Below are 26,041 nucleotides of genomic sequence, written 5' to 3'. Positions count from 1 at the left end.
TTCTAATTTTGTCTGTCATAGTTGACGTGTACCTATGATGAAAATTACAGGCCTCTCTCATCTTTTTAAGTGGGAGAACTTGCACAATTGGGGGCTGACTAAATACTTTTTTTCCCCCCACTGTATGCAAAAAAATTAAAAAATACATTGCTACAGAGGCAGTTTGTACAGTATGTTATACATTTAGAGATACGAAAGTAGATCTTTTTATTTTATGGTGCTTTTTTTATTTTTAGCACCTGCCCCCTGAAAGGTCTGTGCACGGCCCTGCACACTATCAAGGTGTTCTACAAAGGAATACGGGCCTTGGCCTAGCTCCCTTGTTATTGCCAACAGTTTTCGGGCTACCTTTTCTTATTGGGCTATTGTCGCTTGGCAGCAGTTCCCATGCAAAGTGGTGTCAAACTGTTTTTATCTGGGCTTGTTCGACACAATCAGCCTTTCAGGAGAATGTCAGCTGTAATTGAGTGAGCAAATGAATGTCTCTATCAAGTGGGCTGCTGCTGCCCTGAGATGTGCTTCAGGAGAAGCCGGTGTGACACATTGAAAGCCTGCCTGCAGCGCCTGGTGAGAAAGCCCCCTTCAGTCACAATGGCCTGGTGAGAAAGCCCCCTAGTGTGGGAATGCACGTGTGTGTGTGTGTGTGTTTGCAATTGTGTAAGCCTTTCACTCATTCCACTTTAAACCGCAGTTTGAGTGATACATGATTGCCTGCCTGTCTCCAAGAATGTATAACTTCCGACCACTATTTCAACTAGTTTGCATTCTATTCCGCTGCCTTCCGATGGGTATAGGCAGGAGCTTCTCCACCATAAACCTCACAGCCATCCTGTCTTGGGGATCTGCCACCATGCTTGTTATTTGTGTCAGTTAAGCGCAACCGTTGCATCTTTACCAGTGTTGCAGCCAACTTCATGTCATTCAGTGCTCTGTGAGATTTTTTTGGCCTTATTTTTTATACAGCTATGATTACAGAAGAACAAATTACTTACACGTGGTATTTCATTTTGCGTTTGCTCACTGTCACACACTGATCAATAATCCTGGCGCTGAACCTCTTCCCTCAAATGAACATGAATGAAAAATAGGATCACAGAAGAATAACACCTGCTCAACCAGGCCATCTCATCTCCCATTCCAAACATGTCTCTAATTAAAAATGGATTTGACAGATTGTCTGAATGCCATTGAAGGGAGAGCTTTTAACAACTCTTCCTTTTGTGCATTAAACATTTCATTATGCCCTGACCCTCCTGAGCTGCCTGCCCATGCATGAAAACACTGTTAATCATTTCTCCGCTCTTGGGGGGGGGGGCAGGAGTACCTGCGGAGAAGATTTATGTTTATTCAATATCTTTTTAATCACATTTGGTGGGAAACCATTAAGATTGTGCCTAGAAACAAACGCACGCACGCAACCTATTTGATTTCTTAGAAATGAATTAGGCCTACCTCGGGCTGCTCTCTTGAATTGGACAAAGTTAACTAGTGTTCAGTTACTGAGATAGTGAGCAGTATTGATGTAGCTGACGGCTCACTTGATGCAGTGTGTGTGTGTCCATTACCTTGCAGGTAATGACTGTCTCAATCCTGTTGAGTGGTTGTAAAGCAGTAACGTGTGTTGTCAATAGACAAGCCTCAGCGGAGGAGAGCTCGTATCTCCCAGAGCCTTCAACACAACCACCCTGCCTGTAACAACATACTGACTTCACATCCCTCGGATGCTGTTGATTTTAAAGGGAGAGTTAACCCAAAATATCAGTCTGTCTGCCGGTTTTAGGCTTAAAGGGGTCTGTTGTGTCGATCCCACTATATGCGTTCAGAGAAATCCGCAAGCCTCAATCCCAGATGAATTGGATAAATTGGCAGTGGCACCATATTATTCCATTTCATTAAATGGTGCCCATATTTTCCACTGTTTTGTTGTTGTTGGTATACATGAAGGCATCTGTCATTCTTTGATACAGGGGTGGGTGGTGAAATCAAATCAAATCAAATTTTATTGGTCACATGCGCCGAATACAACAGGTGCAGGGTGCAGGTGCAGGGTGCAGAAGCAGGGTGCACGTTTTGGTTTTTGCCCCTGCACTACACAGCTGATTCAAATAACCAATTCATCATCAAGCTTTGATTATTTGAATCAGCTGTGTATTGTTAGGGCAAAAACCAGTTCGGGAAACCCTGCCTTGAAGTATGCCATGCAATTAGTAGGCCCTATTGTATAGGCTAGGCCTAGGTTAGCCTACATCATGAGACCCATATACTAGAGCTGGATGGTATACCGTATTTTACTATATAACGGTATTGATGCACGGACCGGTTTGGGTATTTACTTTACTTTCTATAACGCTATTTCAATGTTTGGTTTGTTAAATGTGATACGCCACTCCGTTGTTATAGTTTACTCTGCTACTTGAGTCGTCTCTCTCCCTCTCGCTCACCAAGCCCCGCCCCCTGTCACTCAAGGAGTGCAGTTGTTGCTCGACCACAAGATAATTTGCTGACTGTTCACTCTTCAGTCTGCATGATCAATGCAGCAGATGCAACAATATGTCGATGACAACGATACTGCATTTCCACTTTGTTTCTTAATATAAATCCACAAATGCATTCTATAATGACACTAATAGTTTGTGTATCTTACTGTCTGCAAACAGTTTGTTTTTGCTTATCAAGTTGTGGCTAAAATAAATTGTGTTAGCCGCTAATGCTAATCTCTAGTTGGATCAAATGTACTGAGTCGGCGAAAACGTAGCTAGCTAATACAGCCTGATACCTGTGATGGTGTAGTCCTAAATCGGCATGTTTGTGCAACTATATTCTAAATCAGAGAGGAGTAGGCAAAGCATGAATATGTTAACTACATGAAGTAAGAGAACATTTTAATGTAACCAAAGATTATAGGGTCCCACTCCCCTGGGAAACATTGACCAACATTTAGGTTCTTACCCTGTCACAATAACGCCTCCATAGAGAACTTATTAGTATTCTAATTCCTAATTCTATGAACGCCTCCCTGGCTTTTTCATTCCTTGTCATGTCAAACACCGTATTCAAAGTACCCACTATTACATTTTAACTATAGAATTTGAATATTTACATTTAAGTCATTTAGCAGACGCTCTTATCCAGAGCAATTTACAAATTGGTGCATTCAACTTAGGATAGCCAGTGGGACAACCACTCCTTTTTTTTTTTATGGGGGGGGGGGGGTAGAAGGATTACTGTTTATACTATATATAATCATTCTATTTCCATGATTCCAACAGTTCACCCAAGTATATTGATCTAAATCGCAAGTCAAATTGCAATTGCAATATTTGGTTAAAAATAAGGTCTAGTTTTCTTTTGCCCTGCCATATACAGTGCTTTCAGAAAGCATTCACACCCCTTTTTCCACATTTTGTTGTTACAAAGTGGGATTAAAATGTATTTAATTGTAATTTTTTCTCAACGATCTACATAAAATACTTAAATGTCAAAGTGGAAGAAAAGTTCTCACATTTTGAAAAATAAAATATGAAAAATAAAACTCTAATATATCTTGACTAGATAAGTATTCAACCCTCTGAGTCAATACTTGTTAGAATTAGAAGCTGTGAGTCTTGCTGGGTAAGTCTCTAAGAGCTTTCCACACCTGAATTGTGCAACATATGCCAGTTATTCTTTTCAAAATTCTTCAAGATCTGTCAAATTGGTTTGTTGATCATTGCTTTGAAAACCATTTTCAGGTCTTGCCATAGATTTTCAAGCAAATTTCGGTCAAAACTGTAACTCAGCCACGCAGAAACATTCACTGTCTTCTTGGTAAGCAACTCCAGTGTAGATTTGGCCTTGTGTTTTAGGTTATTGTCATGCTGAAAGGTGAATTCGTCTCCCAGTGTCTGGTGGAAAGCAGAATGAACCAGGTTTTTCTCTAAGATATTGCCTGTGCTTAGCTCCATTCATTTCTTTTTTATCCTGAAAAACTCCCCAGTAGTTAATGATTACAAGCATACCCATAACATGATGTAGCCACCACTATGCTTGAAAATATGGAGAGTGGTACTCCGTAATGTATTGGATTTGCCCCAAATGTAATACTTTGTATTCAGGACAAAACGTTAATTGCTTTGCCACATTCTTTGCGGTATTACTTTACTGCCTTGCTCCAAACAGGATGAATGTTTTGGAATATGTTTATTCTTTACAGGCTTCCTTATTTTCACTCTGTCAATTAGGTTAGTATTGTGGAGTAACTACAATGTTGTTGATCCATCCAACAAAATGTGGAAAAAGTCAAGGGGTGTGAATACTTTCTGAAGGCAATGTACATATGACTTGGGGTGACGCCAGGTTTCCAGAGACTGAGAAGGATTCTCCAGGATATTTCAAAGTAATGAGACGAGCCTGATGCTGCTCACCGGGATTTTCTCTCCAAGCTACATTCATATTAATGTTGTATCAGTTGTTTGAATAGAGATGTGCAGGCCTCTGTCCTCGTGCATTATACGGTTATTTTCAACACAGCTTATGGCAGCCACAGAAAGTTAAGGGACAGATTCCTCGAATGTCATCGCTATCAGATTAAAATGAAAAGAAAGCAGAAAACCCTCCTTTATTGGTTTCATTCTTTTATTACTTCTAGTCTTTTTCGCTACCATCCCTCACTGTTGCCGGGGTAGCGCTGGCGGGAGTGGACGCGTGCCCTGGCATAGATGAAGTGTGATTTTCCCCGTGCCCTGAGACAAGATTACCGCCCTATTTAGAGGAGATGGGCTGATGGCTAGGGAAGGGCCAGGCACAATATCCCCAAGCTTACAGAAATGATTTGATCCGTTATAATACCCTACCTGTAGAATCTATTCAAATCCTACTTTATGTAGGCCTTCTGCTACTGAACATGGATCTATAGGGGTTTGCCAACTGAACATGCAGGTCACTCAGTGCATTAAAAGTACTGATAAGAAAAGTGAGGATGAAGTTTTCATGATGTCAGATCATACACCAGAAGTCCACAACATGGCCTTAATGTATTTCTTGTGGGGGGGTGGGGGGGGGGGGGGGGGCAGGACAGAGTTTGAGAAACCCTGGGCTAGTACACTACTTTGGTTTTGGCCGGTGTCGCTTGGTGCTCTGCCCAAACGAGTGCACTATAGGGAATGAGGTGCCATTTCAGACTTGCCTGCTAATATAGGCCTTCTGATTTAGACTGGTCTACCTAGCTAGCACAAGATGGGCTACCCCAACTCCCCTAGCCTTGGTAATGTTCTGCAGGCAGGTGTATGTTTGCCCGGATTACCACAGGTGCTGCTTTGTAAACAAGGTCACCCTCCGCATTAATCTACCCTCAGGTACAGTACTATAAATCCTGTGGCTGCCCTACCCTGCCTAGTAACACACCGGCTGCATTTAATTCCAAACAGGTTTTTCCCCTTGCCCTCGCTTGCTCAATGTTTCCGAGATGGTCGTGCCATGTTATTGTCATTTTCAATTGCGTTATGTTGAAATAGTGGTGATGAGACACTTGACGTACACCATGACACGGAGCTGTAGTCATGACTCACTTGTTGTTGTGCTCTGCCTGACCCCCTCAGGTCAGGTTAGAGGGAGACAGACTTTACAGCGCTCGTTACACGCCGTGTTGGCCTTCTGCTTTATGGGCTTGTAGTACACGTCTGTAGGCAGTAAATCTCCTTCTGTATCATCACACCCCGACTCACCATCACCCCTGGCACTGTCTCTGTAGGACAGGTTGGGGATGGGAGAGAAGGGAGTGTGTTACACTGGTTAACTCCTGGGATTAAAGCAAAAATCGGCATGGTTTAGGCCTAACTCAGACGCCAATACACTCAAAGCCTAGGCCTTCAGCTTTACCACAAACAAATGACTCTCTTTAGAGACAAGTTGGATGTTTTATCAGTGTATCCTGATAACCCATTGATCCTGTGCTTGTCGATGTACGCCATTGTGACGTCAGTGTTATTAGACTTTTGTAGCAGATCAGAGGAGGATGTAGATCTCCCAGGTTCTTTCAGGACCTCCCATAATCCACTGCTCAATTCATGGAATCACCAGGAGGTGCCCTGAAAGGTCAGCGTGCTTTAGCCTGAAATATTGGCCTGTGTGTCATGGTTAGGTCTGGCTACCTGTTAATGACGCTGTTGCTTGACAGAGGGACATGCCTCTCCCCAAAAGGTATGCTTATAAACCATTAGTAGGCCTAGATTTTCTTTTAACCTTCATTTGGTCTTATTTATTTGGCCTACTTTAGTGAATGTCCTGAAGTCACTACACCTAAAGTGCATTTGGAAAGTATTCAGACCCCTTTACTTTTTCCACATTTTGTTACGTTAGTTTTATTCTAAAATTGATTAAATCATTTTCTTCCTCATCAATCTACACACAATACCCCATAATGACAAAGCAAAAACTGGTTTTTAGAAATGTTTGCAAAAGTATTGTCCTGAAGCCACTCCTGCATTGTATTGGCTGTGTGCTTGGGGTCGTTGTCCTGTTGGAAGGTGAACCTTCGCCCCAGTCTGAGGTCCTGAGCGCACTGAAGCAGGTTTTCATCAAGGATCTCTCTGTACTTTACTCTGTTCATCTTTCCCTCGATCCTGACTAGTCTCCCAGTCCCTGCCGCTGAAAAACATCCCCACAGCATGATGCTGCCACCACCATTCTTCACGGTAGGGAAGGTATTGGACAGGTGATGAGCGGTGCCTGTTTACCTCCAGACGTGATGCTTGGCATTCAGGTCTAACAGTTCGATCTTGGTTTCGTCAGACCAGAGAATCTTGTTTTTCATGGTCTGAGAGTCCTTTAGGTGCCTTTTGGCAAACTCCAAGCGGCCCGTCATGTGCCTTTTACTGAGGAGTGGCTTCCGTTTGGCCACTCTACCATAAAGGCCTGATTGGTGGAGTGCTGCAGAGATGGTTGTCCTTCTGGAATGTTCTCCCATCTCCACAGAGGAACTCTGGAGCTCTGTCAGAGTGACCATCGGGTTCTTGGTCACCTCCCTGACCAAGGCCCTTCTCCCACGATTGCTCAGTTTGGCCGGGCTGCCAGATCTAGGAAGATTCTTGGTGGTTCCAAACTTCTTCCATTTAAGAATGATGGAGGCCACTGTGTTCTTGGGGATCTTCATTGCTGCAGAATTGTTTTGGTACCCTTCCCCAGATCTGTGCCTCGACACACCTACACACCTTATACAGACAGGTGTGTGCCTTTCCAAATCATGTCCAATCAATTGAATTTACCACAGGTGGACTCCAATGAAGTTGTAGAAACATCTCAAGGATGATCAATGGAAACAGGATTCACCTGAGCTCAATTTCGAGTATCATAGCAAAGGGTCTGATTACTTATATAAATTAAGGTATTTCAGTGTTTTATTTTTAATACATTTGCAAAAATTTCAAAAAACCTGTTTTTGCTTTGTCATTATGGGGTATTGTGTGTAGATTGAGGATGTTTTATTTATTTAATCAATTTTATGATAAGGCTAACGTAACAAAATGGGGTCTGAATACTTTCCGAATGCATTGTACATAGCTACCTCAGTTACACACCGACTCGTACTGGTACTCCCTGTATATAGCCATGTTATTGTTATTTACTGTGCATTTATTCCTTGTCACTATTTTATTTTTATCTTTAACTCTGCATTGTTGGAAAAGGACCCGTAAGTAAGCATTTCACTGTTAGTCTACACCTGTTGTTTACGAAGCATGTGACAAATAGAATTTGATTTGGTGTCCTATTGAGAGCTTGACAAATAACCTTCCTTCTTGTTGCTATGCTACATGCTGTAAACTAAGTATAGGCTTAGATATTTGACCTTATTTCTTTTCCAGTTTGAATCCCTGTAATAAATCATATACAACAGGCCGTTAATTGTTGCAAATAAATGAAAATGATGAATAAGCAGAACTTCAAATCACTCCTACTCACAACTTCACCTGGCCATGCACATCTTTGCTACTCAAGCTCTGTCAGAACCCTCCTTCTTTCAGAACATACACAATGCACATCAATAAACAATGCTCATTACAGTTCTCACACAGCCCCATCATTTAGGCTTAGCCCCATGCTGCACGGCTGTTTACGTGCTGCTAATAACATTGCACTAAATTATTCATTGGCGGGAGGCTTAGCTTTATCAATCCCGCTGAATTAATTTGACAATTTTCCCCACCCATAGAGCACGTGAACGTTGAACCGTATCCACGAGGGGATTCAGTCATTACGGCAAAATAATTGAAAACTATTTAGAAAAGGAAGGGGTCTGGAATGTACGTTGTGCCAGTTTCTAATCCCCCACAGCTGTCGACATGTTAGGGGGATTTGGGACAAGGATCAATCACACTCCCTGTCATGTTCACAGTGTCTTCTCAGAACCCCTCAGGTGTTTTATCATCCCTCTGTGCTCCAGGGACTAAGGACTTGACCTAGCATAGTCCGTTTGTTTCCTCGAGAGGGGATGTGCTTTTTAATGCTCCTTTTTATAGAAGCGTTAAGGCTTTTTAACACCTGGGTCCCTTTGTGTTTTCAGGCAAGTAGGGTCAACATGCCAAATAGTTACTATGTGGGTCAAGTGCACCAGAGTACTCCATAAACCCTTAGTCTGTACCCTTGGCCCAACTGCTCCCTCAGGATGCTCATCCTGTCTCTTCTATGTTCCCTTCCCACCGTGGCGTGGTCTAGCTAGCCTCAAAGCTGTGGCTGGTGCTCTGTGGGAGAAGTGGATTCTAGTATGGACAAGACACTAGAGTACAGGCCAAGGCAAAGAGAGGCTGAGTTACAGTTCATGGTAATGCGCCCACATCCAGCAGACTTTCCAGGTGCAGGCTGTAGGCTACTCGGACCTGGAGTTTTTCCAGACCATATGACCTGACAAGGGAAAACTCCAGGCCCTGGCTTTGCAAAGAAAGGAAAAGACCTTCACACTGTAGATGCTTTGAGATTCAACGCAGCACCCTTCCGCCCCACAGTGGTGGAGTATAATTTGAGCCTAGATGTTGATGTGCCTTCGTGCCCCGTTTCTCTGTACTCTCCACAGCCTGTGGCGAGTTGTCAGAGCTGTCTAGGTGGTCTCTGCGAGGCTATGTTTTCCAGTGAATCCTTTGAATCGTGACAGGAGAGAAGACCTCACACTCCAGTGCCTCCTCCCACTGATGGCCTTCTCTTCTCTCTCACCTCCCCTCAGGCTGTCCATTCCAATGCCTCAGGCATCCATGGACATATGACCTGACCAGTTCTGAACCCCCCCTGTCCTAAAATACTACCTACTCATGCTGTTTAACAAGTTGTTAATGGGCGTCTTTAACCCAGCATGTATTCCTATGTGATAAATAATAATCATTCTTAAATACAAGACATGACAGGGACATTGAATGACAATTGGTGCATAACAAGATGATGAGTAGCTAGATGGAAACAGGTTAATAGGCTGAAACGTGACTAAAACCCAGATACAGAAAATAAAGAATCAAATAAAAACCCAATTACGACAACACAAAGAAAAGACAAACAGCCAATATCCAGGGAAGGACAAAATGGTAGGAAATGAAAAAACAAAAAATCTCTCGTATTCATTATTAATGCATTGAGAACGTCGAATGGGCTTGTAGAATGCCAAGGCTAGGTCTCGCTAAATGTCATCAGAAGTTCAAATTAAATTGTCTGTTTCGCTGAATACCCGAGGCCCTTGCCCCTTTGTCCTCTCCACGTAGCTTACATCCTTGGAAATGTCCTCTCAACACATTTGCACATAGGCTGCACCATGGTTTAAAGTGGCTTCCTCTCCTAGTCTTCTCCTTCGTCTGACAATTGAGGGTTGAAAGTGTTGTTGGTAGTGTCTACTTGGGATTTTCCTTCACCAGTCCAGTTAATTCACGAGTACAGATGAAGGCAAGGAGATGAGAAAGCGAGAGGAACCTACTTCACACTTGAGATGCACATCTGGAGTTTGAGAAATTCCTAGACAGGATGCCCTGAATAACAACCAATCTTCAAACAAACCTCTCTCTTCAAACAAAAGTGCTCAACGCCGACTATTTCTAACAAACTATTCTTCCAATTAAACGTATTATGATTTATTGTGATAGGAAACACCAAAGAAATCCACCAGGACGGGTGAGCTGGTATTTGCAGTCATATTTCCACAACAAGATTTGGTTTCGTGAGGTGTCAAGTCTGAGGATCTAATTCACCTCCAGAGAACTGAGGTATTTTCAGGGTAAACTGTAAACACTGGCAACTGGAGGGAAGTTTCTGCCTGAAAACATCTGCAAATGTTTGTTTTGGCTCCCACAAGCCGTTTCACAAAACTGAGACTACTGTATAAGGCCCATTATCTCGCGAACACCCTTCTCTAGCGACACAAAACATTATTTTAGTTTCTGTCCAAGGCACTATTTCTGCTACCTCTTAACTCGCGCTATTTTTCTGGTTCTAGTGAATGCTCTTGAGTTAACTCGGTGCTGGCTTTGACTTCAAGGTTAAGGAAGGTTGATTTAAGTATTTATATTTAGCATGCTATGATGATTAGCCTACTATTATAAGGATTCAGCAGCCCACAAGAAGTGTAAGAACTTTTGAGTGAGTGCTTGTTAGCATTTTCTTGACTTGACAAGGTTTCCCTGTACAACTGCTTTCATTCTTACTCTGCTGCCTCAGTCTCACTGTTTCTCACTCTTCATTTATGGTCAAATGTAGTGCAATGTATGGGGGGGGGAAAGGTGTCATTTGAGATGCAAACCTAGCCTATATATTGGGCTACATTTAGTTTGTTATGTAGTGGACTTTTTGAGGTCGATTCAGTGCTGGCCTGGACGTCAAGGTTGCCCTGTCGTGCTAGCACCACTTTCTTTTCCGTTGAACCTCACCACTGGATGTTTTTCTAGGCCTGTTCTCAATGCCACAAGTTTGTATGGAAACGCTGGGCTTGGTTACTCTTTCGAATATCTCTTTTTTCCTCTCGAGTAGTTCCCCCTCTCACTCACACACATTCTGTAGCTTTCCATTCAGTCCCTCTGGTGTTTGGACAAGTCTTTTCACTAAACACTGTTTCTCTTTTCCATCCTCACTCCACATAATGTCACTGCTTCTCCAAGCGGTGGGATATGATCAATTCCCTGATTAGCATGGAATGAGAGAATGGTCTTGTTTTGTCGGACTTCAAACGCAATTCGATTTTTCCCGTCCATTTTTCCTCACTCGCGCGAACAGCCCTTTTTCCAATCACACTTTGGCAGTGGGATGTGTTTAATTCCACATCTGAAATCAAAACATTGTGTGTCTCAATGTGACTTTTTGAAATTTTTCTCTCAATGCCTGACCTTTACCCTGGTCAGGGCTCATTATTCCTGAAGCTGGAGACCCACATGGTTTGTTTGCAGGCATTTTGATTTTCTTCTAGCCCGTACTAATATACCTCATTCAACTAGGTTTGAATGTTCACTACATTGGTGTTAGAAGTGGGATGGCGTCTGATGTTCTTGAATGTTAATACTGGGCTGGAACAAAATCCTGTACACCTTGTTGCTTTCTCCAGAACTGGGATTGATGGAGAACACTGCCTTAGGGACTACAATAACAGCTGTGTCTGCAAACAAAGATGTCCAGCCTGTGATGCCTTAGCAGGGGAAATTTAAAGGGAAGTGGACTTGTCTCATCCTTTTAAACATCCCTGGTTAATAAATGCCTGCAGCATACTTAAAGCGGCAATCAGCAGTTGAAATGATAACTAAAGCGTTCTCCCCGGCACTGTTTCGCTAAAAAGCTGAGGGATGGAGCTGGAGAAATGGAATCACTCTCAAATTCATAGACGGCGCTATGGATGCAAGGACTGGCCATCCATGATATCACAATTAATAGTTTTAACCATGTTTTGATGTTATACAGTGTTTTTTGTTTACAAACATTGGAGTAAAACAAGCTTATATTTGGGGTTCTGATGGGGTACGACAGTTGAACTAAGCTCATGAGGCATTTATAAGTTATATTCTTTAAGAATCAGTAGGTACAGTGAGGGAAAAAAAGTATTTGATCCCCTGCTGATTTTGTACGTTTGCCCACTGACAAAGACATGATCAGTCTATAATTTTAATGGTAGGTTTATTTGAACAGTGAGAGACAGAATAACAACAAAAAATCCAGAAAAACGCATGTCAAAAATGTTATAAATTGATTTGCATTTTAATGAGGGAAATAAGTATTTGACCCCTCTGCAAAACATGACTTAGTACTTGGTGGCAAAACCCTTGTTGGCAAGCACAGAGGTCAGACGTTTCTTGTAGTTGGCCACCAGGTTTGCACACATCTCAGGAGGGATTTTGTCCCACTCCTCTTTGCAGATCTTCTCCAAGTCATTAAGGTTTCGAGGCTGACGTTTGGCAACTCGAACCTTCAGCTCCCTCCACAGATTTTCTATGGGATGAAGGTCTGGAGACTGGCTAGGCCACTCCAGGACCTTAATGTGCTTCTTCTTGAGCCACTCCTTTGTTGCCTTGGCTGTGTGTTTTGGGTCATTGTCATGCTGGAATACCCATCCACGACCCATTTTCAATGCCCTGGCTGAGGGAAGGAGGTTCTCACCCAAGATTTGATGGTACATGGCCCCGTCCATCGTCCCTTTGATGCGGTGAAGTTCTCCTGTCCCCTTAGCAGAAAACCCCCCCCAAAGCATAATGTTTCCACCTCCATGTTTGACGGTGGGGATGGTGTTCTTGGGGTCATAGGCAGCATTCCTCCTCCTCCAAACACAGCGAGTTGAGTTGATGCCAAAGAGCTTGATTTTGGTCTCATCTGACCACAACACTTCACCCAGTTCTCCTCTGAATCATTCAGATGTTCACTGGCAAACTTCAGACGGGCCTGTATATGTGCTTTCTTGAGCAGGGGGGCCTTGCGGGCGCTGCAGGATTTCAGTCCTTCACGGCGTAGTGTGTTACCAATTGTTTTCTTGGTGACTATGGTCCCAGCTGCCTTGAGATCATTGACAAGATCCTCCCGTGTAGTTATGGGCTGATTCCTCACCATTTTCATGATCATTGCAACTCCACAAGGTGAGATCTTGCATGGAGTCCCAGGCCGAGGGAGATTGACAGTTCTTTTGTGTTTCTTCCATTTGCGAATAATCACACCAACTGTTGTCACCTTCTCACCAAGCTGCTTGGCGATGGTCTTGTAGCGCATTCCAGCCTTGTGTAGGTCTACAATCTTGTCCCTGACATCCTTGGAGAGCTCTTTGGTCTTGGCCATGGTGGAGAGTTTGGAATCTGATTGATTGATTGCTTCTGTGGACAGGTGTCTTTTATACAGGTAACAAGCTGAGATTAGGAGCACTCCCTTTAAGAGTGTGCTCCTAATCTCAGCTCGTTACCTGTATAAAAGACACCTGGGAGCCAGAAATCTTTCTGATTGAGAGGGGGTCAAATACTTATTTCCCTCATTAAAATGCAAATCAATTTATAACATTTTTTACATGCGTTTTTCTGGATTTTTTTGTTGTTATTCTGTCTCTCACTGTTCAAATAAACCTACCATTAAAATTATAGACTGATCATTTATTTGTCAGTGGGCAAACGTACAAAATCAGCAGGGGATAAAATAATTTTTTCCCTCACTGTACATATTATAAATGTATAAGTCACTTTTTTTTGTAGCTACTGCAGATTGCCTCTTTAAGGCCAAAACCATGAGATTTCCTCCTGGATGGAAAAGTTAGATTTGGCTCGGGATCATGTTATTAAAGCGCTCTTGGCTGACTGGCTGAAAAGCGAGGGGCACGTCGTTCACTCACTTCTCTGTTTCTGTGTTTATTTCTCAATTACACTATTTTCCTCACTCACCTTCTCTCTCTCTCTCTCTCTCTCTCTCTCTCTCTCTCTCTCTCTCTCTCTCTCTCTCTCTCTCTCTCTCTCTCTCTCTCGCTGCCTCTTTCAAACACACAAACATTGTAATTTGAACGATTGTGGGGTCATGACTCGTGTCGTGTGATATACGTGGCTTATTGATAACGACTCTGTTTCCTACTGTAGGCAGTTGGCTGCCTAGTGATTGAAACATTGTAACTATCCGATGTGAATAGATGGCAACGATGTTTCATTTCCAAGTGCTTCTGAATAAGCTCAACTGAAATGCACCCATTACGCATGATCCACATCATTACTCTACTCTAGTCTATCAATCCATTCCAAATCTTTATTCTAGACATGACACGGGCGGCATATGTTGATCTTGCCTCGGGCGGCAGCAGAACAGCTAGGACCAGGCCTGACTAACACAATCATTTGCCTCTAATGTACTTGCGTTTGCGGTGGACCTCGGCCTGCTCAAAGTGAGCCGCTGCTGTTAGGAAGAGTCCAAACTGTCCAACTCCTTGGAGTAGCTTGATATGCATCAGCCTTGTTACAATGTCTTCAAGAAGGAGCGATCTGGAAGCCGTCAGCCTCGTTACTATGTCTTCAAGAAGGAGCGATCTGGAAGCCATCAGCCTCGTTACTATGTCTTCAAGAAGGAGCGATCTGGAAGCCATCAGCCTCGTTACTATGTCTTCAAGAAGGAGCGATCTGGAAGCCATCAACCTCGTTACTATGTCTTCAAGAAGGAGCGATCTGGACGCCATCAGCCTCGTTACTATGTCTTCAAGAAGGAGCGATCTGGACGCCATCAGCCTCGTTACAATGTCTTCAAGAAGGAGCGATCTGGAAGCCATCAGCCTCGTTAATATATCTTCAAGAAGGCGCAATCTGGAAGCCATCTTTACTCTGTCCAGTTGGGGTACACTTAGCTGAAGTCCCTTATGAGGACCTGGTGTCTTTAACGTGAGTAAAAATAGAAACGCACATTAATGTCCCAGCAGTTTGAGGATCTATGAAGTATATTTGCCTTTGAAGTTGGAGCAAATCGACTGGCATTTCCATCAATGAATAAAAAGCATTATTTTGCAATGGATATTTTTTTCCTGCCGGATAATTTGGACGGCAAAAATTATCGGCTTTTCTTTTTTTTTATCAGCCAAAAGCCGGCATTTATCGGCTAACGGGGAACCCTGGCGCGCACACACACAAAAACACACCCACCTAATCACGCACCTCCTTTAACCCTCAGTCTCCTTAGCTGTGCCTAATTGTACAGCGTCATTTCATGGGCAAATGTACATGCACCTACGCACCCTCCACATCCTTAGCCATGCCTAACTGTAAGGCGTGTTACATCTTTGCATGTAATAATAATATAATATGCCATTTAGCAGACGCTTTTATCCGAAGCGACTTACAGTCATGTGTGCATACATTTTTAGGTATGGGTGGTCCCGGGGATCGAACCCACTACCCTGGCGTTACAAGCGCCATGCTCTACCAATTGAGCTACAGAGAGTTCTGTGGAGAGTTCTGAATGCCTTTGATTCTCCCCTATGCGTTACACACTTTCTTGGAGTTCTCAGAGTTCATTCTGAAAAGGCCAACAAAGCAGAAGGTGACGTTGAGAGCAGTCTCAAGGTACACGATGTACAGCACTCCCTTCCCCTCTGCCTTGCCTGCCTTTGTACACACACACACACACACACACACACACACACACACACACACACAGGGTTCACAGCTGTTTTGTCTCCCCGGCAACTTTCACCTTTCAAAGGCTAGTCCCCTTTGAAGGCCCAGCCTCTCATAAGGTCACGTATCAAATGTGTTTCCATTTTGTCGGGCGACCTCACCGCATACCTGAGACACAGCGCCCCGAGGATCGGGTTCCTTGGGGTTTGCTCTCGCCATGGGAAAGCCTGCCAAGACAGGAGGAGGAGAATGAAATGTAGGCAGAGACGTAGGCCTGTCCTCTCGCTCCCTCTCTCTGTCCTCCACCCATCACTCCCTTATTTTATCTCCTCAGTGCTCTAGCTTGAGCACTTATAGGGCAGAACTGATGCCTGCAATCTGTGTGTCAGTGTACTAGGCAGACAGCTGCCCTGGCCGCGGCACTGGCAGCCAGGCTTTAAAGTGTCAAATGATCCTCCCCTAGTGTGACTGCTGCCTCCCCACCACGAGCCTACAGACTTATCTACATAGTGTGTATATAAGTATAGCTCTGCAAGTCTGGATTTAACTACACAGCTCTCCTTTCACTGTGTAAACTCATCTCAACTCTAACTTATGTGCTGATAAGAGTAGATGATGTTTAATGTCACAGTCGGATTTGGTAAGGGTTAAGTGTATCAGTGTTTGGTAAATACGAGTTAAGTCTCTAGAAGCTTATTGCATGACATCCTCTGTAGCTCAGTTGGTAGAGCATGGCGCTTGCAACGCCAAGATAGTAGGTTAAATTACCGGAACCACCCATACATAAAATGTATGCATGCATGACTCTATGTCGCTTTGGCTAAAAGCCTCTGCTAAATGACATTATTATATTGCATTGTTTACTTATTACATCTGTTATGGCCTGTTCTTGTTGTACAGTGATGTTAGAAGGGGGAGATATCGTCTCCTTGTTGTACAGTGATGTCATGTCTGGTTAGATGGGGGGGATATCATCTTGTTGTACAGTGATGTCATCTCTCCCCTCTCTCCTAACCTCTCCCCATCTTCTCTCTCCTACTTTCTCTCCCCTCTCTCCTAACCTCTCCCCATCTTCTCTCTCCTAACCTCTCACACCTTCGCTCTCCCATCTTCTCTCTCCCATCCTCCCCATCTTCTCTCTCCTAACCTCCCCCCATCTCCTCTCTCCCATCTTCTCTCTCCCACCCTCCCCATCTTCTCTCCCACCCTCCCCCATCTTCTCTCCCACCCTCCCCCATCGTCTCTCTCCTAACCTCTCCCCCATCGTCTCTCTCCTAACCTCTCCCCCCCATCTTCTCTCTCCTAACCTCTCCCCCATCTTCTCTCTCCTAACCTCTCCCCCATCTTCTCTCTCCTAACCTCTCTCCCATCTTCTCTCTCCTAACCTCTCTCCCATCTTCTCTCTCCTAACCTCTCCCCATCTTCTCTCTCCCATCCTCCCTCATCTTCTCTCTCCCATCCTCCCTCATCTTCTCTCTCCTAACCTCTCCCCCCCATCTTCTCTCTCCCCCACCTTCTCTCTCCTAACCTCTCCCCCACCTTCTCTCTCCTAACCTCTCCCCCACCTTCTCTCTCCTAACCTCTCCCCCATTTTCTCTCTCCTAACCTGCCCCCATCTTCTCTCTCCTATCCTCCCCATCTTCTCTCTCCTAACCTCTCTCTCCCCCACTCCCTCTCTTCTCACCCTCTTCCCTCCTCCCTCTCTCCTCTCCAGGTATGGAGTGACCCCAGAGAACATCATCCTGTACGGCCAGAGCATCGGCACGGTGCCCACGGTGGATCTGGCGGCGCGCTACGAGTGTGCTGCGGTCATCCTGCACTCACCACTTATGTCCGGCCTGCGTGTGGCCTTCCCCGACACGCGCAAGACCTACTGCTTCGACGCCTTCCCCAGGTGAGTTATTATGGGGTGAGATAGTGGGTTGGTGGAAGTAGATGGAGCCTAGGGACAGGGCGATGGGATGTTGGATGTGTTAGCTCTCCTGGCCTGCTGTCTTTGACTGACTGACGGTTGAAATATAGCCGTGTGCCACAGCCCTGATTTGGATAGGTAGTGTTATCTCTCTCCTGCAGGGTGCTGAGGGGATGTTCAGGTGCAGCGGTAGGCAGGTAGGTAGTAACTCACAGGACAGGGGAGGGTAGGAGATGGTAGTAACTCACAGGACAGGGGAGGGTAGGAGATGGTAGTAACTCACAGGACAGGGGAGGGTAGGAGATGGTAGTAACTCATAGGACAGGGGAGGGTAGGAGATGGTAGTAACTCACAGGACAGGGGAGGGTAGGAGATGGTAGTAACTCACAGGACAGGGGAGGGTAGGAGATGGTAGTAACTCAGCATTCAACACCATAGTGCCCCCAAAGCTCATCACTAAGCTAAGGATCCTGGGACTAAACACCTCCCCCTGCAACTGGATCCTGGACTTCCTGATGGGCCGCCCCCAGGTGGAAAGGGTAGGTAACAACACATCTGCCACACTGATCCTCAACACGGGGGCCCCTCAGGAGTGCGTGCTCAGTCCCCTCCTGTACTCCCTGTTCACCCATGACTGCATGGCCAGGCACGACTCCAACACCATCATTAAGTTTGCCGACGACACAACAGTGGTAGGCCTGATCACCGACAACGATGAGACAGCCTATAGGGAGGAGGTCAGAGACCTGGCCGTGTGGTGCCAGGATAACAACCTCTCTCTCAACGTGACCAAGACAAAGGAGAAGATTGTGGACTACAGGAAAAAAAAGAGGACTGAGCACGCCCCCATTCTCATCGAAGGGGCTGTAGTGGAAGGGGAGGGGAGGAGATGGTAGTAACTCACAGGACAGGGGAGGGGAGGAGATGGTAGTAACTCACAGGACAGGGGAGGGTAGGAGATGGTAGTAACTCACAGGACAGGGGAGTCTAGGAGATGGTAGTAACTCACAGGACAGGGGAGGGTAGGAGATGGTAGTAACTCACAGGACAGGGGAGGGTAGGAGATGGTAGTAACTCACAGGACAGGGGAGGGTAGGAGATGGTAGTAACTCAGCATTCAACACCATAGTGCCCCCAAAGCTCATCACTAAGCTAAGGATCCTGGGACTAAACACCTCCCCCTGCAACTGGATCCTGGACTTCCTGATGGGCCGCCCCCAGGTGGAAAGGGTAGGTAACAACACATCTGCCACACTGATCCTCAACACGGGGGCCCCTCAGGGGTGCGTGCTCAGTCCCCTCCTGTACTCCCTGTTCACCCATGACTGCATGGCCAGGCACGACTCCAACACCATCATTAAGTTTGCCGACGACACAACAGTGGTAGGCCTGATCACCGACAACGATGAGACAGCCTATAGGGAGGAGGTCAGAGACCTGGCCGTGTGGTGCCAGGATAACAACCTCTCTCTCAACGTGACCAAGACAAAGGAGAAGATTGTGGACTACAGGAAAAAAAAGAGGACTGAGCACGCCCCCATTCTCATCGAAGGGGCTGTAGTGGAAGGGGAGGGGAGGAGATGGTAGTAACTCACAGGACAGGGGAGGGGAGGAGATGGTAGTAACTCACAGGACAGGGGAGGGTAGGAGATGGTAGTAACTCACAGGACAGGGGATGGGAGGAGATGGTAGTAACTCACAGGACAGGGGAGGGTAGGAGATGGTAGTAACTCACAGGACAGGGGAGTCTAGGAGATGGTAGTAACTCACAGGACAGGGGAGGGTAGGAGATGGTAGTAACTCACAGGACAGGGGAGGGGAGGAGATGGTAGTAACTCACAGGACAGGGGAGGGGAGGAGATGGTAGTAACTCACAGGACAGGGGAGGAGATGGTAGTAACTCACAGGGGAGGGGAGGAGATGGTAGTAACTCACAGGACAGGGGAGGGGAGGAGATGGTAGTAACTCACAGGACAGGGGAGGGGAGGAGATGGTAGTAACTCACAGGGGAGGGGAGGAGATGGTAGTAACTCACAGGACAGGGGAGGGGAGGGTAGGAGATGATAGTTTATTTTTATTTCACCTTTATTTAACCAGGTAAGCCAGTTGAGAACAAGTTCTCATTTACAACTGCGACCTGGCCAAGATAAAGCAAAGCAGTGCGATAAAAACAACAACACAGAGTTACATATGGGGTAAAAAAATACATAAAGTCAAAAAATACAACAAAAAATATGTATACAGTGTGTGCAAATGTAGCAAGTTATGGAGGTAAGGCAATAAATAGGCTATAGTGCAAAATAATTACAATTAGTATTAACACTGGAATGCTAGATGTGCAAGAGATTATGTGCAAATGGAGATACTGGGATGCAAAATAAATAACAATATAGGGATGAGGTAGTTGGGTGGGCTAATTTCAGATGGGCTGTGTACATGTGCAGTGATCGGTAAGCTGCTCTGACAACTGATGCTTAAAGTTAGTGAGGGAGATAAGAGTCTCCAGCTTCAGAGATTTTTGTAATTCGTTCCAGTCATTGGCAGCAGAGAACTGGAAGGAATGGCGGCCAAAGGAGGTGTTGGCTTTGGGAATGACCAGTGAGATATACCTGCTGGAGCGCAGACTACGGGTGGGTGCTGCTATGGTGACCAATGAGCTAAGATAAGGCGGGGATTTGCCTAGCAGTGATTTATAGATGGCCTGGAGCCAGTGGGTTTGACGACGAACATGTAGTGAGGACCAGCCAACAAGAGCGTACAGGTCACAGTGGTGGGTAGTGTATGGGGCTTTGGAGACAAAACGGATGGCACTGTGATAGACTACATCCAATTTGCTGAGTAGAGTGTTGGAGGCTATTTTGTAAATGACATCGCCGAAGTCAAGGATCGGTAGGATAGTCAGTTTTACGAGGGCATGTTTGGCAGCATGAGTGAAGGAGGCTTTGTTGCGAAATAGGAAGCCGATTCTAGATTTAACTTTGGATTGGAGATTCTTAATGTGAGTCTGGAAGGAGAGTTTACAGTCTAACCAGACACCTAGGTATTTGTAGTTGTCCACATACTCTAGGTCAGACCCGTCGAGAGTGGTGATTCTAGTCGGGTGGGCGGATGCCATCAGCGTTCGATTGAAGAGCATGCATTTAGTTTTACTAGTGTTTAAGAGCAGTTGGAGGCTACTGAAGGAGTGTTGTATGGCATTGAAGCTCGTTTGGAGGTTTGTTAACACAGTGTCCAATGAAGGGCCAGATGTATACAAAATGGTGTCGTCTGCGTAGAGGTGGATCTGAGAGTCACCAGCAGCAAGAGCGACATCATTGATATACACAGAGAAAAGAGTCGGCCCAAGAATTGAACCCTGTGGCACCCCCATAGAGACTGCCATAGGTCCAGACAACAGGCCCTCCGATTTGACACATTGAACTCTATCTGAGAAGTAGTTGGTGAACCAGGCGAGGCAGTCATTTGAGAAACCAAGGCTATTTAGTCTGCCAATAAGAATGCAGTGGTTAACAGAGTCGAAAGCCTTGGCCAGGTCGATGAAGACGGCTGCACAGTACTGTCTATTATCGATCGCGGTTATAATATCGTTTAGGACCTTGAGCGTGGCTGAAGTGCACCCATGACCAGCTCGGAAACCGGATTGCATAGCGGAGAAGGTACGGTGGGATTCGAAATGGTCGGTGATCTGTTTTTTAACTTGGCTTTCAAATACTTTCGAAAGGCAGGGCAGGATGGATATAGGTCTGTAACAGTTTGGATCTAGAGTGTCACCCCCTTTGAAGAGGGGGATGACCGCGGCAGCTTTCCAATCTCTGGGGATCTCAGACGTTACGAAAGAGAGGTTGAACAGGCTAGTAATAGGGGTTGCGACAATTTCGGCGGCTAGTTTTAGAAAGAAAGGGTCCAGATTGTCTAGCCCAGCTGACTTGTAGGGGTCCAGATTTTGCAGCTCTTTCAGAACATCAGCTGTCTGAATTTGTGTGAAGGAGAAGCGGGGGGGGCATGGGCAAGTTGCAGCGGAGGGTGCAGAGTTGGTGGCCGGGGTAGTGGTAGCCAGGTGGAAAGCATGGCCAGCCGTAGCAAAATGCTTGTTGAAATTCTCGATTATTGTAGATTTATCGGTGGTGATAGTGTTTCCTAGCCTCAGTGCAGTGGGCAGCTGGGAGGAAGTGCTCTTATTCTCCATGGACTTTAGTGTCCCAAAACTTTTTGGAGTTGGTGCTTCAGGATGCAAATTTCTGTTTGAAAAAGTTAGCCTTTGCTTTCCTGACTGCTTGTGTATATTGGTTCCTAACTTCCCTGAAAAGTTGCATATCGCGGGGGCTATTTGATGCTAATGCAGTACGCCACAGGATGTTTTTGTGCTGGTCAAGGGCAGTCAAGTCTGAGGAGAACCAGGGGCTATATCTGTTCTTAGTTCTGTATTTTTTGAATGGGGCATGTTTATTTAAGATTGAGAGGAAATTACTTTTAAAGAACAACCAGGCATCCTCTACTGATGGAATGAGATCTATATCCATCCAGGATACCTGGGCCAGGTCAATTAGGAAGGCCTGCTCGCTAAAGTGTTTTAGGGAGCGTTTGACAGTGATGAGGGGTGGTCGTTTGACCGCGGACCCGTTACGGACGCAGGCAATAAGGCAGTGATCGCTGAGATTATGGTTGAAGACAGCGAAGGTGTATTTAGAGGGTAAGTTAGTCAGGATGATATCTATGAGGGTACCCATGTTTACGGATTTAGGGTTGTACCTGGTAGGTTCGTTGATAATTTGTGTGAGATTGAGGGCATCTAGTTTGGATTGTAGGATGGCCGGGGTGTTAAGCATATCCCAATTTAGGTCACCAAGCAGTACGAACTCTGAGGATAAATGGGGGGCAATCAATTCACATATGGTGTCCAGGGCACAGCTGGGGGCTGAGGGGGGTCTGTAGCAAGCGGCAACAGTGAGAGACTTATTTCTGGAAAGGTGGATTTTTAGAAGTAGAAGCTCAAACTGTTTGGGCACAGACCTGGATAGTATGATAGAGCTCTGCAGGCTATCTCTACAGTAGATTGCAACTCCACCCCCTTTGGCAGTTCTATCTAGACGGAAAATGTTATAGTTGGGGATGGACATTTCAGTATTTTTGGTGGCCTTCCTTCCTAAGCCAGGATTCAGACACTGCTAGAACATCAGGGTTGGCGGAGTGTGCTAACGCAGTGAATAACTCAAACTTAGGAAGTAGACTTCTGATATTTACGTGCAAGAAACCAAGACTTTTGCGATTACAGAAGTCAGCAAATGATAGCGCCTGGGGAGTAGGAGTGATACTGAGGGCTGCAGGGCCTGGGTTAGCCTCTACATCACCAGAGGAACAGAGGAGGACTAGAATAAGGATACGGCTAAAGGCTTTAAGAACTGGTCTTCTAGTGCGTTGGGTACATAGAATAAAGGGGGCAGATTTCCGGGCGTTGTAGAAAAGATTCAGGGCATTATGTACAGACAAGGATATGAGTAAAGTGGAGGTAAACCTAAGCGTTGGGTAACAATTAAAGAGATAGCATCACTGGAGGCACCAATTGAGTCGGTCTCCGCGTGTATGGGGGGTGGGACAAAGGAGCTATCTAAGGCAGGTTTAGCTGGGCTGGGGGATCTACAGTGAAATAGTACAATTAGAAATAACCGAAACAACAATAAGCTAACCATATTGACAAGGGAGAGAGGCATAAAGCAATCACAGGTGTAATTTGAGAGAGCTAAGACAACAGCTGGTAATGACGACACACTTTGGGCTGAGGCTAAACATAAACAGGATGCAGTACCGTGAAAAGGAACAGTCCAGCAGACATCAGCTGTATAGCTGAGTTATCATAAGGTCCGGTGAACAGCAATAGGATAGTTCGGAGGTAGTTCGGGGGCTGCTAAAGCACTAGCGAGCAAGAGGCCACGGCTAGCGTGTGCTAGCGGGCCGGGGCTAGCAGATGGAGTCTTCGTGGTCGACGTCGACGCCTGTTGTAACCACATCAGATGATTTCGTCGGCAGACCAGTCGTGTAGGATCGGCGGGGCTCCGTGTCAACACTAGGTGGTCCCGTCCGGTTGACAGAGAGGTAGATAGCCGGGAGATGGGAGATGGGAGATGGGCCTAGCTCAGGATGATTAGCCAGACCACAACGTCCATTTTGTTGCAGCTAGCTGGTAGCGATGAATCCGGAGTTAAAGGTCCAGTGATTCAGTGATTCCGGCAGAAAAACTGATATGTTCTGGGTCGATAACGCGCTGTGCAGACAGTGCAGACTGGCCGAATAATAGTCCAGGCTAGAGCTGGCTGGTAGGTGGTGCAGGCCACGGACAATGGTGAAAAACAGCAACAAATTTGAAGTTTTGGAATGGCCTAGTCAAAGTCCAGACCTAATCCCAATTGAGATGTTGTGGCAGGACTTGAAACGAGCAGTTCATGCTTGAAAACCCACACGTCACTGAGTTAAAGCAGTTCTGCATGGAAGAGTGGGCCAAACTTCCTCCACAGCGACGTGAGGGACTGATCAACAACTACAGGAAGCATTTGGTTGGAGTCATTGCAGCTAAAGGTGGCACAACCAGTTATTGAGTATAAGGGGGCAATTCCTTTTTCACACAGGGGAATTGGGTGTTGCATAACTTTGTTTATGAAATAAATATGTAATTGTTGTGTTATTTGTTCACTTATGTTCCCTTTATCTAATATTAGGTTTTGGTTGAAGATCTGATAACATTCAGTATCACAAATATGCAAAAGTAGAGAAAATTAGAACTGGGACAAATACTTTTTCATAGCACTGTACATTAATACCCAGAAGTATGTGGACGCCTGCTCGTCGAAACATCTAATTCCAAAATCAAGGGCATTAATATGGAGTTGGTCTCCCCTTTGCTGCTATAACTCCACTCTTCTGGGAAGGCTTTCCACTAGATGTTGGAACATTGCTGCGGGGACTTGCTTCCATTCAGCCACAAGCATTAGTGAGGTTGTGCACTGATGTTGGGTGATTAGGCCTGGCTCGCAGTCGGTGTTCCAATTCATGCCAAAGGTGTTCGATGGGGTTGAGGACAGGGCTCTGTGCAGGCCAGTCAACTTCTTCCACACCAATCTCGACAAACCATTCCTGTATGGACCTCGCTTTGTGCACAGGGGCATTGTCATGCTGAAACAGGAACAGGCCTTCCCTAAAATGTTGCGACAAAGTTGGAAGCACAGAATCGTCTAGAATGTAATTGTATGCTGTAGCATTAAGATTTCCCTTCACTGGAACTAAGGGGCCTAGCCCAAACCATGAAAAACAGCCCCAGAGCATTATTCCACCTCCACCAAACTTTACAGTTTGCAATATGCATTCGGACAGGTAGCGTTCTCCTGGCATCCGCCTAACCCAGATTAGTCCGTCGGACTGTCAGATGGGGAAGTGTGATTCATCACTCCAGAGAACGCATTTCCACTGCTGCAGAGTCCAATGGCGGCGAGCTTTACACCACTCCAGCCGACGCTTGGCATTGCATAAGGGGGTGATCTTAGGCTTGTGTGTGGCTGCTCTGCCATGGAAACCCATTTCATGAAGCTCCTGACGAACAGTTCTTGTGCTGACGTTGCTTCCAGAGGCAGTTTGGAACTTGGTAGTGAGTGTTGCAACCGAGGACAGACGATTTTTACACGCTAAGCGCTTCAGCACTTGGCGGTCCTGTTCTGTGAGCTTGTGTGGCCTACGACTTCCCGGTTGAGCCGTTGTTGCTCCTAGACGTTTACACTTCACAATAACAATGCTTATGGTTGACCGGGGCAGCTCTAGCAGGGCAGAAAATTTACGAACTGACTTGTTGGAAAGGTGGCATCCTATGACGGTGCCACGTTGAAAGTCACTGAGCTCTTCAGTAAGACTATTCTACTGCCAATGTTTGTCTATGGAGATTGCATGGCTATGTGCTCGATTTTATACATCTGTCAGCAATGAGGTTGGCTGAAATAGCCAAATCTACTAATTTGAAGTGGTGTCCACATACTTTTGTGTATGTACATTTGAAGTTGGAAGTTTACATACACCTAGGTTGGAGTCATTAAAACTAGTTTTTCAACCACTCCACACATTTCTTGTTAACAAACTATAGTTTTGGCAAGTCGGTTAGGACGTCTACTTTGTGCATGACACAAGTAATTTTTCCAACAATTGTTTACAGACAGATTATTTAACTTATATTTCACTGTATCACAATTCCAGTGGGTCAGAAGTTTACATACACTAAGTTGACTGTGCCTTTAAACAGCTTGGAAAATTCCAGAAAATGATGTCATGGCTTTAAAAGCTTCTGATAGGCTAATTGACATAATTTGAGTCAATTGGAGGTGTACCTGTGGATGTATTTCAAGGCCTACCTTCAAACTCAGTGCCTCTTTGCTTGACATCATGGGAAAATCAAAAGAAATCAGCCAAGACCTCAGAAAAACAATTGTAGACCTCCACAAGTCTGGTTCATCCTTGGGAGCAATTTCCAAACGCCTGATGGTACCTCGTTCATCTGTACAAAAAATAGCACGCAAGTATAAACACCATGGGACCACGCAGCCGTCATACC

At 45.4% G+C, this 26,041-nt stretch overlaps 1 protein-coding gene across 1 annotated transcript in view; it reads left to right on the top strand.

Moving 5' to 3' along the window:
• The window catches only part of LOC311122374 (alpha/beta hydrolase domain-containing protein 17C), a 35,149-nt gene that overhangs the window by 6,259 nt on the left and 2,849 nt on the right, over positions 1-26,041 (top strand). Inside the window, exon 2 of the mRNA XM_084196741.1 lies at positions 17,260-17,439. Within this exon, the coding sequence (XP_084052867.1) occupies positions 17,260-17,439 (180 nt within the window). The remainder of the gene's footprint in view (positions 1-17,259; positions 17,440-26,041) is intronic.

The sequence above is a fragment of the Coregonus lavaretus genome, assembly GCF_964263955.1.
Source record: "Coregonus lavaretus genome assembly, contig: HAP1_SCAFFOLD_1106, whole genome shotgun sequence".
NCBI lineage: Eukaryota > Metazoa > Chordata > Actinopteri > Salmoniformes > Salmonidae > Coregonus > Coregonus lavaretus.
Note: the sequence above shows the minus strand (reverse complement) of the source record. Positions and strands in the feature narration are given on the sequence as shown.